At 46.5% G+C, this 13,303-nt stretch overlaps 1 protein-coding gene across 1 annotated transcript in view; it reads right to left on the bottom strand.

Moving 5' to 3' along the window:
- Positions 1-13,303, bottom strand: part of LOC144099150 (uncharacterized) — a 271,400-nt gene that overhangs the window by 69,526 nt on the left and 188,571 nt on the right. Inside the window, exons 4-7 of the mRNA XM_077632265.1 lie at positions 11,982-12,106; positions 9,214-9,294; positions 5,079-5,158; positions 607-629 (exon numbers count right to left, since the gene is read on the bottom strand). Coding sequence (XP_077488391.1) covers positions 607-629; positions 5,079-5,158; positions 9,214-9,294; positions 11,982-12,106 — 309 coding nt within the window. The remainder of the gene's footprint in view (positions 1-606; positions 630-5,078; positions 5,159-9,213; positions 9,295-11,981; positions 12,107-13,303) is intronic.

Below are 13,303 nucleotides of genomic sequence, written 5' to 3'. Positions count from 1 at the left end.
TAGAAAGCAAAAGAAAAAATACCATACGCTGCCAGTGAGATTCGAACCCATGAAATTTGGAGGTCATGGGTTCAAATCCTACCGGCGGCATTGGGTACTTTTTTTCTTTTGCTTTCTAATGAATTATCGGTAAAATATTAACACTATTAATTTCCCATCTATGAACACTACAATTAAAAACTGAAAAACATCCCCAATGCTCTTAGTTGCGGTGACTGTTGGCTTCCGTCATGTTTAACAACCAAAAGTTTAAATTTGGCCCAAAAATTCAGCACACCTTTTCAGTTTTCCTGGGATTTATAAAGCCAGTGTACAGAAAGAAAGAAGAAATACCCCCAAGACAAGTGTGGAATTGATAATATTATCATTACTGCCTTCTTCAACAAAATTTACATTTGCATCTTTTAGGTTGTAGATATGCACTCTTAAAACCAATGACTGTACAAATAGCGCTTAAAAACGAGTTGAATCAAAGACAACTTCATTAGGAGTGGACCTTACAGACACTGCATCAGTCAGCAACACACCTCAGACACAAGAACAGGGATCGGCCTCTACACAGCCTCTACCTGCCGGTTAACAACATAACACAAAATGTCCACTCACCTCTGTTTTCTTCAGCCTTAGCCCTGCATTTAAAAAAATGCAAACAATAAATATACTTTTACTAATATTACAGGGATGGCTTGTGGCCACCATGGTGCTCTTACCCACAGTTGAACCTGAATACAGTAATCCCTCGTTATAATGAAATCTGCGGGATGGCGAAAAATTTCGTTATAAATGGTAATTCGATATAAGCGACCGCTCGAAAAAAAGCTAAAACAGTCAAGATTTAATTGTGCCACAACTGCGAGGAGGTCAAAATACAATGTATTCAGTGAACCAACTTTATCCTGGTGAAAAGAAGGCAGTGAGCTTTGCTTGTTTGAAGTTCATACCTGGAGCGAGCAACCCCTGCTCTAGCTTGCCCAAGCATTGCAAGAGGCCGTGGTCGCTGCCCGTGCATTCAACCTTATTTTACAGGAGGCGTACGTAATCACGCGTCTGCACCATAGTTGGCACTTCACGTGGCTCTTCGTCATCGGGGCCAGCAACTGTGTCAATTACCTCCGCATCCGTCGCTAGGGTAACCACGGGAGCAGCAGTGTCAGCCAACACGAATGTCTCGAAGTCTCCTTCTATCTCTCTGCCAGCAATTTTATAAACAGCCTCATACAGATCACTGCAAGTCCAGTCATCGTCAGGCTGGTCATCATCAGGGCCGCTGACGACATGGGAAAATCCGGCATGCGCAAAGAAGTTGGCGGCCTACAAAGGTGTGAGTTCTTTCCATGAAAAGTTCAAGAAATGGAGCGCACCAAGCAAACCTATGTTATACGTCTTGCTGGCGTCATACACTGTGAGCATGCGCTGCAATAGAGCCTTGGAGTACAGCTTCCGGGTAGTCTCAATGATGCCCTGATCCAGCGGTTGCAGTACCGCAGTTGTGTTTGCAGGCAATTCCACAGTGATTGCCGTGAGGTTGTCGATCTTCAATGGCACGGACAATTGTCAACTATGGAAAGCACTTGCCAATTCTTTGCGCGAAACTGTCTATCCAGAAGACGCACGTAGTCTTCGAAAATAGAAGCAATCATCCATGCTCGCTTGTTACTCCTGTAGATGCATTGCTTGGGAAGTGCTGCATTTCGGAAGCACCGCAGCTTCACTTCATTCCCCAGTAACAAGGGAAGCTTGTCCTCGCCTGTTCCAGTGGCCTCAAACAGCACCGTGACATGTTCTTTGCTCTATTTTCCTCCGGATGGGGATGCGCCAGGGGTAGTGAACATGCGATTCAGTAGCCCCTTGTAGAAAAATGCTTCCTCATCTAGGTTGCAGACGTCTTTGTCTTCATACTTTTCAAGCAGAGCTTGGAGCAGATGTTGGCACCATACGTCTGCAGTGTCACGGTTCATGGCCACACTTTCGCCGACGATCGACTTCGAGGTCACGCCGTGTTATTTCTTGAACCGTTCAAGCCAGACACTGCTGCACTTGAAATCGTTACGGCCTATTTGGAGGGCGAGAGCTTCAGCCTTTGCAGTAGGGGCAGGTCCATGTACGGGGAGATTTGTACTTCTGGCGTTCTTCAGCCACTGTAAAAGTGCACCTTCCACTTCCGGGTATTTCGAATCACGATCCCTCTTTCGCTTAACCGCGAAGCTCTTTCAAAGCCATTCAGCAAAGCTTTCTTGTTTTTTAATACAGTTGATAAAGTAGATGGCGGTATGCCGAATTCCTTCGCAATGTCAGTTTTCTGCTGGCCGCCTTTCTCCAGTTCTTTTATCAGCAAAACGTTCTGCTCCAAAGTCCGACACTTTCTCCTAGAGAGTGAAAGTCATTATCACTGCAGACCACAAAAGAACACGCGAGGCACACCTAACGAAGCACTCCGAATAACATGCTATCACATGGCCTGCAGCATGGATCCAGACGCATGCACCATGAGCGCCAAAGCGACTGAATGCGGCGGGCGACGCAGAAGGCAGAAGCTTCAAAATGTCGTCAAGGCATCACGCTTTCCTTGTCAGTGCGCTCTGGTGATGGCTGTGGTTGTAATGGCGGGTTAGAAGCAACGTCGAAGCTGGCAGCGAGGAGGCAAGTGAGAGGAGTGGCTGGCGTCCAAACGGCTTGCAGACTGGAGAGCGAAAAAGGAGGGAAGAGAAAGGGAGTTGTGGTTGCGGGAAGAAAAGAGGAAGGGGGAGTGAAGAGGGCCTGCCAACTCAGTCTAAGGGGTGTTGGTCCACTGGGGGCTGAGCCTCCCACTGCCTGCGTTTCGATAGAAAAGAAGGTGGGTGGGGAGGAAGGAGTAGTGGGAGAGTGGAGACACATGCGCAGCTGCCTATCTATACCTAGCTATGTCCAGAGACACATTGAGGGGTAGGTGGGCAGTGGCCAAGCACCGCAAATGTTGCTAGAGTCTGAGGAAGCGTTTGTTGTGCTCAACAAACGATTACACAGCGCGATCATAAAAATTGAACGCTTTTTCAGTAGGGGCTTTGGATGATCACTGGGCAATCTTTTCCCGAGGTGCGCAGCCGTGAAGTTTTCAAAACGTGTATTTGGTGCACTGTTGTCGACACCACTGTGCTAATTCTACGGTTCAAGTGTCGGTGTTCACGTAGCGTCACGTCCGCGCCACCGACAATTGTCTAACAAAATTCAATGACCCTACCACGCATTTAGACCGTTTTTCTACTCAGGTGGTGCGAATCGAGCATGACCTGCTTAGGAAAATCACCGGGGAAGCACCAACTTGCGTTGACCGGCCACGTTGACAGCTGGACTCGGCGCTGGCAACGCTCGGATTTTTCGTGTTTTCGGCAAGTTATCGGTCGATTTGCACTATCAAAAGTGCTACAAAGCAAGAGGCGATGTTTCATTGTGATGCAGGCTGATTATGGTGAGCGGCGAGCAAATTTCTAGACCGGCTGCCTCAGAATCGTCTTCCCTATTTGTTAACATAGCTCCTTGCGTCGAAAATGGCACCTATAATCGGAGGGACACTTCTTCTGTGCTTTTTGGCACAGTGCAGTGCCAGAACTGCTCTTTAGAGTGGTATAACTTTGCTAATTGAGCGCACCCCATGGAATGCTGCGGCGCAAGTCTGCCCGCGGTCTTTTGGCCCCTTTTCCGCATCCAAGACACCGCGCTTTTCTGGCAGAGCAAAGCGTCAGGAAAACTTTATTTTCGTATGGATTCTACCACGGGGGACACCAGCGATGCGCTTGCAATTGAAATTAAATGTTCGGGCGCGCTGAACCATGGAATTTGATAGCTTCTGTTCGCTCTGCTAAGCTGGAGGCACTCGGCACTCGCTTGGTACCCGTTACATGGCAGGCCACTGGTCGTGAGTTTGGTACTCTTGTGGCCTGTTCTATGCCTGCATGAGTGCAATTCATTGATGGTATTAATTTTACACTGCATGCGCAAAGGGTTGGGCGGCGATGCCTTCGCTCGCCTCTTCGTGCACTTCCGAGTAATGCGGCTTAAAATGCATGTGTTTGGGTCGGGACCGAACGAAATTTCGAATTAAGCGATATTTCGAGTAAAGCAATTTCGTTATAACAAGGAATTACTGCATACGTCAAGTAAAATGGAAGCATGCAAAACAGTTCAGTCAATGACTGATTTGGTACACTGAAATGCGCTAACACAGCGTACAATCGAAACCTATGTGCCTTCTGGTTAATTTCACACCATCACAACAGACAGTGCAACTCATTATAGCAGGATTCATAACTTTCTTTAGCCTCTGGGCAATACAACTGTTTTGAAAAGGTGCCGATGAACTTGTGCCTAATATGCCTACAAGGAAGAGCACGCGAAAGCACCGACCTTGTAAGCACAGGGTGTGGCCAGGAATATATCGGCAAGAGTGAGGCAGCACAAGATTGCTATAAAAAATGGTTATGGCAGCCACATGGCCACTCCCTGCAAAAGTTGCAAATGGTGTCCCTGTTTTGAAAAAACAAAATTCATTGCAAGGTCTAAAGACAGATTAGAGCGTGAAATAATCGAAGCATATTAAATCAAGCAGGAGAGATTCAGAAGAAGAGGTTAGTTCTCTTAGTGGGCCATTGTCAGCATTGTAATCATTGCTTTGGTCCTTTTTGGCGCCTGTGCCTTTGTCAAGTCACACTTTGTATCCTTTTGCCTGCTCATGTGGTTATTAAGTGGTTTTTACATGGACAAACTTAGTTAAAAAATTTTATAATGCTTTCCTGAGAGTCCCATAATGGAATTTGGTGGTGTATTGTTGCAACCGCGAGCCTTATCCAATGACGACAAAGACAGCAAGAGACGCGAGTCACGGAAGGTTACGTGCGTGGGGTGGTCCCACGACTATGGGCGAGCCAATGCCGTGACTGTGCACAGGACCGTCGATGTCACTTTAACGACTACATACATAAAGCTGGGGGAACTGGGCTTGAGGGTGCGAGCGCTGTAAAGGATGAAATGCGAAAGGAGTGCTGCCAGTGCACTACACTGCACTTCATGCACAAAAATTTTGTTGAAAAAATGTGTGGTCTCACCTGGCCTTGAGCTTTGCCTCAAGTGCGGCGTTTTCTTTCTGTTGCTGCTGCAAGTCAGTAATGGCCTTCTCCAGGACTACCTGCATGCACATAGTGCAGCTGTTCATGAGTGCACACTGAAGTTCAGCAGTGGCATCTAAGCGACAACACTTTGCCAATCTTAAGCCTGCAACAACCAGGCATCGAAAACACCGCACAAAAGTTATGAACTTCCGGGATTTTGGTTGGTTTATGCTTTATGGCTTATGGGGGTTCAGCGTCCCAAAGCGACTCAGGCTATGAGGGACGACGTAGTGAAGGGCTCCGGAAATTTCGACCATCTGGACTTCTATACGTGCACACAGAACACGGGCCTGTAGAATTTCGCCGCCATCGAAATTCAACCACTGTGGCCAGGATCGAACCCACGTCTTTCGGGTCAGCAGCCAAGCGCCATAACCCCAGAGCCACCGAAGCGGCTACTTCCAGGATTTCATCCCTAATGGTCACCTCATTGCAAAAGTATGTAAAAAATTGGCAGATTTGTTGAGTAATGCATGACCACATTGCATTTAAATTCATACAATTTCGACGAAGTCTGAATGTCCATGCAGGCACATACAGTAAATCAAGACCCAAATTCAAGCTGCCACATCACCTGCCAATGAAGCCTAACTACCGCAGAAATTTTAGGCTGCTTTGCAGTTGGGGTTAGTTTTTGCATGAATTTATCTCTCAGCCGGCCTCTTGCATCTCTGGCTGAGTTTGACACGTTGACCTAGCACCTTGATAAATATGCTGAAACAGGCCATTTGTGCAAGTATTGCAGCAAGTCATGTACTTTATCTTTGTGAGCAAAAATGAAAAATAGTAAGTTTATATTTCTTCCCACTCTGTATCACAGGTGATAATCAAGCTGGGCATCACAGGAATAAGTTGGGAGCACACCAGCTACACCATGGATAGAACCACTACTGCCACTTGATAACTTCCAAAAAAGGAAAAAAGAAGTCTGGAAGAGTTGTGTGTGCACAAGCACTTCCAAGTAGAATGGCTTTCGAGGATTCTAACCTTTATGAGTGTCGCCTTAAACGGGCTCTGAAACACTTTCCTAGGAGAGCACGTCAACTCGCTCAATCACTACACTGTGTTGTCATGAAAACCTGAGCCAAATAATACACTTCTGCACGCAGCACAAGACCCACAATCAAGCGCAAAAGGTGGCGAGCCTTTCCCGGTGACTTTTTCAAGCTCGCACCCTTCTCCGTAGCTCTCATCTGCGTATACAAGTTGAGAGGTGGCTGTTGGTTAGATTCTTTCAGACGTCAGGCAGCTATAAGGGCCGCGGCCAATAAGCCGCATAGGTCCGGTGGGTGAGGGGGTTCCGCTCCTGGAGGTGGGGCCGGCAAAGGACTGCCGACCTTCCAGCGTGCAAAAAGTGACGAGAGGAGAGGGAAAAGCGCAAAGACGCCAGCTTCCAGAAAGCACATTAAAAAAATTATTGCTGGACAATATTCGTGAAGCGCGTGCTTTAACATCCTTGGCATACCGCAATTTTATTAGTGCCCCTTTCAGAGCCCCTTTAATACTATGAAATGTGAATGTAGCACACGGTATTTTATGCGTGCTGAGTAAGCAGGCACTGAACATAGGAGTGGGGGACATATGATGAAGGATCTAGCCAAGCTTTAAATACTAAGTGCTGTGATTGGCAGACCAGAAAAGATCACTCCGCTGTTGCATGAAATGCATCACAGGCAGTAGTCAACTTTGACAACCAAGTATGGTACTGAAATGCAGCATTTGTTGCCACCCCGAATCTTTATGCCTCAGTTACTGTGGTAAAGTAATGGTGATGTACAACAATTATCGTGTCGTCCCTTCCGTGTCCCCATCTTTTACATTTATTGAAACATTTTTGAGCGAGATGGGGCATATCGATCTTGTAAAAATTTATAGTGCAAACAGACGCAGACCATGAGAAGGATCACACATACACAAGGTGCTTATGTCTGTGTGTTGTCTTTTTTGTGGTCCCTGCCAGCTCGTGCTAAAATTTTTTACAAGGTTTTCTACATCAGTGCAACATTTCACAAATTTAATCCTCAACTAGCCCACCCATCTGCTCTGAAGGAACTTAAAAGGGAAGCATATACGATGTTGAAGTAAACTGAGAGATTAGTGCCCAAAGGTTACAAATATGCATATAAAAAAAATTGGCTGTGGTTTAGCTCTGGTTAAACCTAGCAGGTAGCAAGAGCTACAGGCCATGATTACGCTTGGGCTTCGCTTTATATCTGGCGAGGCCAGATCTCAGCGTCGCCATCGGAAATACCTTGTAGGTGGGGATTGGTAGGGACGAAAAGCCGCGGGCCGTTTCTGCGAAGGCAGCAGCGCCCGTTCTGTTCCCTTGCTCCCTATTGCCCCCGCGTAAGGTTCCCATCGCCGCTGAATGGAATGATTAGCTATAGAAAAGGGATAATTGAGGGGCTTTACCAATGATGTCTCCCCACCCCCGTCTGGAGATGCCAGTTCGTATGCCCTCATGTGTTTGGTCACCATCTCCTGTGGGCTCCGAGTGACGCCGCCGGTAGACGAGATGCTGACGCGACGCCGAACAAAAACGCCGAACTGTATGTATATACACATTGCGACAGCCCTTCTCCCTCTACTACGCATGCGCACAACTGGTGAGGCGAGCGGCGTCTGCTCCATGACGAGCGAAACGGCAGATTGACGTCATGCCAGATGGCGCGCCGAGTGGCGACGCCCGCCAGCTGCGGCGGTTGCTAGGCAACGGCTCAAGATCGGTGCAACCACAGCCGAGGCGCAATCACGCCGAAAGTGCGACCATGCTGCAAGCGGCAAAGTGGCTGGCGTAGTGTAGCTCTTGCTACAAAAACAGTGCTTGGCTAAGCCAGAAAAGTGCATGAAAGCAAAAATGACTGCAGCAAAGCTCCTCAAAAATTCCGGTAAGGGTGTCTTGTCAAGTGAATTCTTTGCTAACTACAATTTGTTCACTGTTCTTATGTGCAGTACCGTTTTGATCACAAACAGCACTGCTGCAGGAAAGCAGCAACACGACGAGTTCTATTGAGATACAGTAGAATCTGGATAATACGGTTCCAGTTGATGCGACTTTCGGGACGATACGAATTTGCAAAATTTCCTGGCCGGACTACATTTGCGTACAATGGGCAGAATTTCGGATTTTGTATTCTCCCACACCATTATGAATGATATGAACATGTGAGCCGCGACCAAATCCTCCAGCACTACAGCACTGCGCGCACGTCGCAAATGCCATTCGCATGGTACACACCGTGAGCAGTGAGCAAGGCTCACGGCCCACACATACTGACGTCATGAGCGAGCGGTGGCACGTGGCCCTCACATCAACGAAATCTTGATCGCTGATCGCGCTGTACGCACCCCGAGCAGTGAGCGGTCCTCACATCGGCAAAATCGCACCGCGAGTAGCGTGGCCACACGGCCATGAAAAAATTTCGTCAGCCGTAAACAGAACTGCGTGCATGCAATTTCAATGCTTCTGCAAGTGAATTTTGTTCGTTTGGATGATACTAAATTTCTGATGATACGAATTTTATCGCAACCCTATGAGATTCGTATCGCCGAGATTCTACTGCACATAGCAGCTGTCAGTCAGCTAAGCAATGCATACCAATTATGGTCATGTAGTTTGGACCTGCTGCGAGCGCCGAAGTCAACACAGTGTGTCGCATCGAGTTACATGCAGTTTTCAGTGAATATTTTAAATTATAATTCTTGGTTTAATTTGTATAATACTGCGCTTGATTTTTCAATTTCCACACCAACTCTGCACCACTTCTGGTCAGTTGCCAGTTCCTTTATATACTTAACACTGAAATGACCGTGTGCTTTTGTGCGACAGGTATTGATGAGCTCGCTGCCAAGCAACCACACACAGAGAAAAGTTGCTGCCAGCAGAAAGTTGACAAGCTGTTGAGATAATTTCCTTTTGAGCATTACTTTAGCATATTCACAGCAGGCTGCGTCACATATCTGTTACTTTGGCAAGAAGTGTTTCACTATAACAAATCTTTACTGCAATGCGATTGCAGCTTCAAGGCTACTCCAGACAAGAACTAGCTCTTATGAAATAGCCAAACTGCACCTGGTAATGTCTTAACTTAGCCTCGGCCGCCTCCTTTGCTTGACGATACTTGTCCGACTCTCTTTCCATGGTGGCGATGTCCTGAAAGAGAAACACAACAAGCATGTGCAGCCAGCCAGTTTTTTTTGCTTCCCGACACATTGGTCACATGACTGGCTTTCTAAATACATTCTGTTGCCAGATCCCCTTTCCACATATGGCTGACCTGAGCTCATGTCAAATTACATGTACGCCTCTTCAGGTTCGTTTTAACATCACTTTGTGGATGCTGAACCGCAAATGTGGCAACATCTTAATCCGGTGCTGATACAGGACGGCATGAGCTATACACATGCGCCTAACCTTGTTACTCTTCCTGTACTGCAAGTCGGATAGACACCAGCCGCTCGATGTGCATGTGACGCTTTTGGATAATCATGCATGAGCTAGCTGCATGCACGAGTAGGCTTGAGCAGTCAATAAATCACCCCAACTATTTTTCTCAGGCAATAAAGGCTGACTATCGCCTTGCTCCACTTACATCGAACTATTTTTCTTTCAGTTCTGTTGCAGCACGATTGCAGAATGGTTGCATGCCTACTGCAGCAAAATAGTATATCCTAGGATCTATGACTGCAGCTGTCAAAACAAATCCATGGCAGTACACAAGCAACAATGGCTACGACTATGTAACACGAAATTCAACTACAGTTGATTAGGCGTTTAATTTTGGGAATATTTTGAGGTAGAAAAGATACAGTGATCTCCTATCGCACTGGTGTAGTGGTCAAGTGATGCACCCCTGCACTGGCAGGCGTCTGTTTCAAACACAGCCGCCCGTAGGCTAATGCGAGCCAGGTTGACCGTGATGTAATGTGAGTGCATTAATGACCGGTGGATGCGCTAATGTCATTAACGCACCCACCGGTTACGCCGATGACTATGACGCGAAAGCAAAGGTCAGGCGCCTAACAGCTATTGCTGAAAAAAAAGGTCATAAGTAATGCCAGCTACATTTCGTGAGCCAGTACCACAGTGGCTATGCATGCAAAGAACAGACACCCATGCTGCACCAAATTATCAAACCAGTTTCCAATACTGCAATACTCACATAATTTAGTACTTACTGGCCAGAAAATCTATACTAATTTGGGAGGCTCATTTATTATGTAGTAGGGAAAAATTTACACTCTGGACTATTAAAATTTCCCCAAATTTCAATGACCTACACAGACACATTTATTATGCAGCTGTGTTTGTTACGCAAGTAAATACAGTATGCCAATCTCTGCAAATGAGGCTTGCATATCCTGAAGTATAAAAGTTCCAACAAGGCACAAAGTGAAAGATGGTGCATCGAGTGAACTTGCCCTGCCTGCACAGAGTCCTTCAACCTTTTTACAGAGGCATGGGCTGGGTTTAACTTTCAACTTAGCAACAGCTTCATAGCTCAACTTCCTGGTGCGACATTCTGTGGCAACCATGCCAAGGGGCACTCACAAAGAAGCAAACACAGTACTTCACATGCTTGCAGAGAGCACTGAAACTGCACTCTTTGATGCACAATGGTGACCTTTTCTGCTACCTCAGTGACTTTAAGATGGAGTTTTCTGAGGCATGAGACGCGAGACACAGGAATATCATTCCAAGCCCCATGTCATTTGCAAATTACACCAATGCACTACAAAGCGTGCCTTCCGCATGCTCTAGAAAAGTTTGTGGAGAAGCTCTGGACAATAATCTGCATGTGCGTTCACTGGGCAAAACCAAATAAATAACTGAAGGCATCTCTCTAAAGTGAGGCTCAATTGCCACCAGCCTTTGGCCTCCTGGTAAGACAATGGACCAAACAGAAGTCAAATGAAGAGTGCCAGGCTTGTGACCATCCTTAAAACATTTGACCAGAAAGCGAGTGCACTACTTCAAGGAGAGTGCATGCACAAATAAAAGTGCCCTCAATGCTGTTGCTCATTCTCATGAGTTCACAGAGTATGAAATCTATGCATGCACGCAATCCGACAGTGCACTGTGCTCCCCCAACTCCCCGCACTCGCACAGTAGCACTTGATCTGCCAATTTGCAGAAGCATGTGGTGCACAAGTTCTTGCCAACCTCGCACTTGCTAGCTTGAAGTGCAGCAGGTAACATAATATTTGCTCAGCCTCAAGGCACTGTGCCTGCCTATTGTAGGCATTGAGACAACACTTCCCCCCACCGCCTTTTTTATTTATTTTCTCAGCTGCCTCAGTGCGGGCACAAAGAAACTGAGCAGCACTACTAAACAGGCTCACATGTTGGATGTGAACTAAGTAGCACACATAAAGGGATGTGTGCTTAATTCTTTTTGTTCGGACGGGTTCTGTGCGAGTTGCGCCCCTTAACAAGTCTCATATATCCACAGCCAACACTTTACAGTAATGACGATGTACATCCGCAGTAAAAAACTTATAGAGCAGAATATATGCGAGAAAATCAATTTCATCGTGGTCTTTGCATGAAACCTTGAAAAGAGATACGAGGCATAATTCCAAGTGTGCGAATTACACAGCACACCACAAGGTCTCAAGCAATGCGCCCCACACACACCCCCCCACAAAGGAATTAGATTTCTTACCCAGAGCCACGTTCCGTAAACCTATCACAGCAGCTGTACTTGATACTAAAGATCCCAGCAGCCAGAAAATTTTTTAGATCTTTCTGAGCAGTCATCAAACATGTGCAATGTTCAGAATCACCAAAGTAGGGTCCTTGCTTATGCTGTGAAGTGCTAAAGAAGTGAATTTACTAACTATTTCCAGGGACTCAACTTCTGCTTGAGCAACGTGAAGGCCTTTTGCTATGCGGCTGTTCTGTTGCTGCAGTGACTCCACCAATCTGCGCAAGTACCTCAGCTTTCTGGTAAGCTTTTCCATCCCTGGAAGTAAGACAGCAAAGAGCGCATGACAGCCACCTTTAGTAAGCACACTGCGGCCATGCAAGGCCCTTTAGACAGCAGGAAGGCCGGGCCTGCCTGAGCACCCACCAGAAATCCTTCAAAGGCTTTAAGCATGCACAACAAGCGTGTCTGTTGGCTCTACAAACATCAAGCTTGTATCCTTCATTGCAGTGCACGACAGCTTGTAAATGAAAGCACAGATCAGTGCTGCACACTCCTTGAAAGCAACAAACACAGCCACACACATGCAGCAGTGGCAAACATTACATTTTTGCCACATTTCCGCTGCACACAAAAATGACTCATTCTGCCAAAGCTGGGGACAAGTGTATTGCACTCAGCTGAGAGGCTGCATTAGCAGCACTGCAAATGCTGCACTTGTCTGAACCGCTTGAGAAAGTGCCACGAGACATCTTGTTGAACTCCCAAATGCGGAAATGATGGCAGCTTGATGACAGGTAACCAAATTTTCCTCATCTCATCTTGAACAGCTCCTAGCCCATAACTGTAGTGCAAAAGTGAACAGTGCAGAACTTGTGTTGCAAATGCTTGTGATTAACTGACAATGAAATTACACTGCGTTCAGTTTAAAAGTGGCGTAAGCTTCCATGCAACTAACATGGTATAAGTTGGCAATGTTTGTCATTATTTGGAGTAAAATATCGCTTTCAGTGCCACATCAAATCAGACATGTCCAGCATACATCGCCGAATGACTATAAAGCACTGGTGGCAGCCCAGAGTGAGACTTGGATATGGCATGCCACTGCCACTACACATGTGACAATGCAAAAAAACTAAGAACCGGCTGCACACACAAGCCCTTGCCACTTCATCAATGGCTGCAGTGCAAAGAATCCAATTACACAACCCAAGGATTTTACCTACTGTATGTATGCAGAAAAAGAGCCTTCACGTTAAGCTGCTAAGGCTTCACACATCAGTACACACTGCAGAGACGCTAAGAGAATGTTACCTGTAAGTTAACGCTGACTGGTTGTTGTTTAAAATACTCATTTGGGCAGGGTTGCACCATAGATGAGATGACACAGAAGTATGCTGCTCAAGGACATTATTTTGTGCAGAAGATGGTATATAAAACATAAAACCACGGGCAAAACAGCAAACTTCAGGTGAACTCTGCAGGCATGAAGACAACAAAACCAACTCGGGCATT

This window comes from Amblyomma americanum, chromosome 7 (assembly GCF_052857255.1).
Source record: "Amblyomma americanum isolate KBUSLIRL-KWMA chromosome 7, ASM5285725v1, whole genome shotgun sequence".
Classification (NCBI taxonomy): domain Eukaryota; kingdom Metazoa; phylum Arthropoda; class Arachnida; order Ixodida; family Ixodidae; genus Amblyomma; species Amblyomma americanum.
This window is presented reverse-complemented; position numbering and strand designations above follow the sequence as displayed.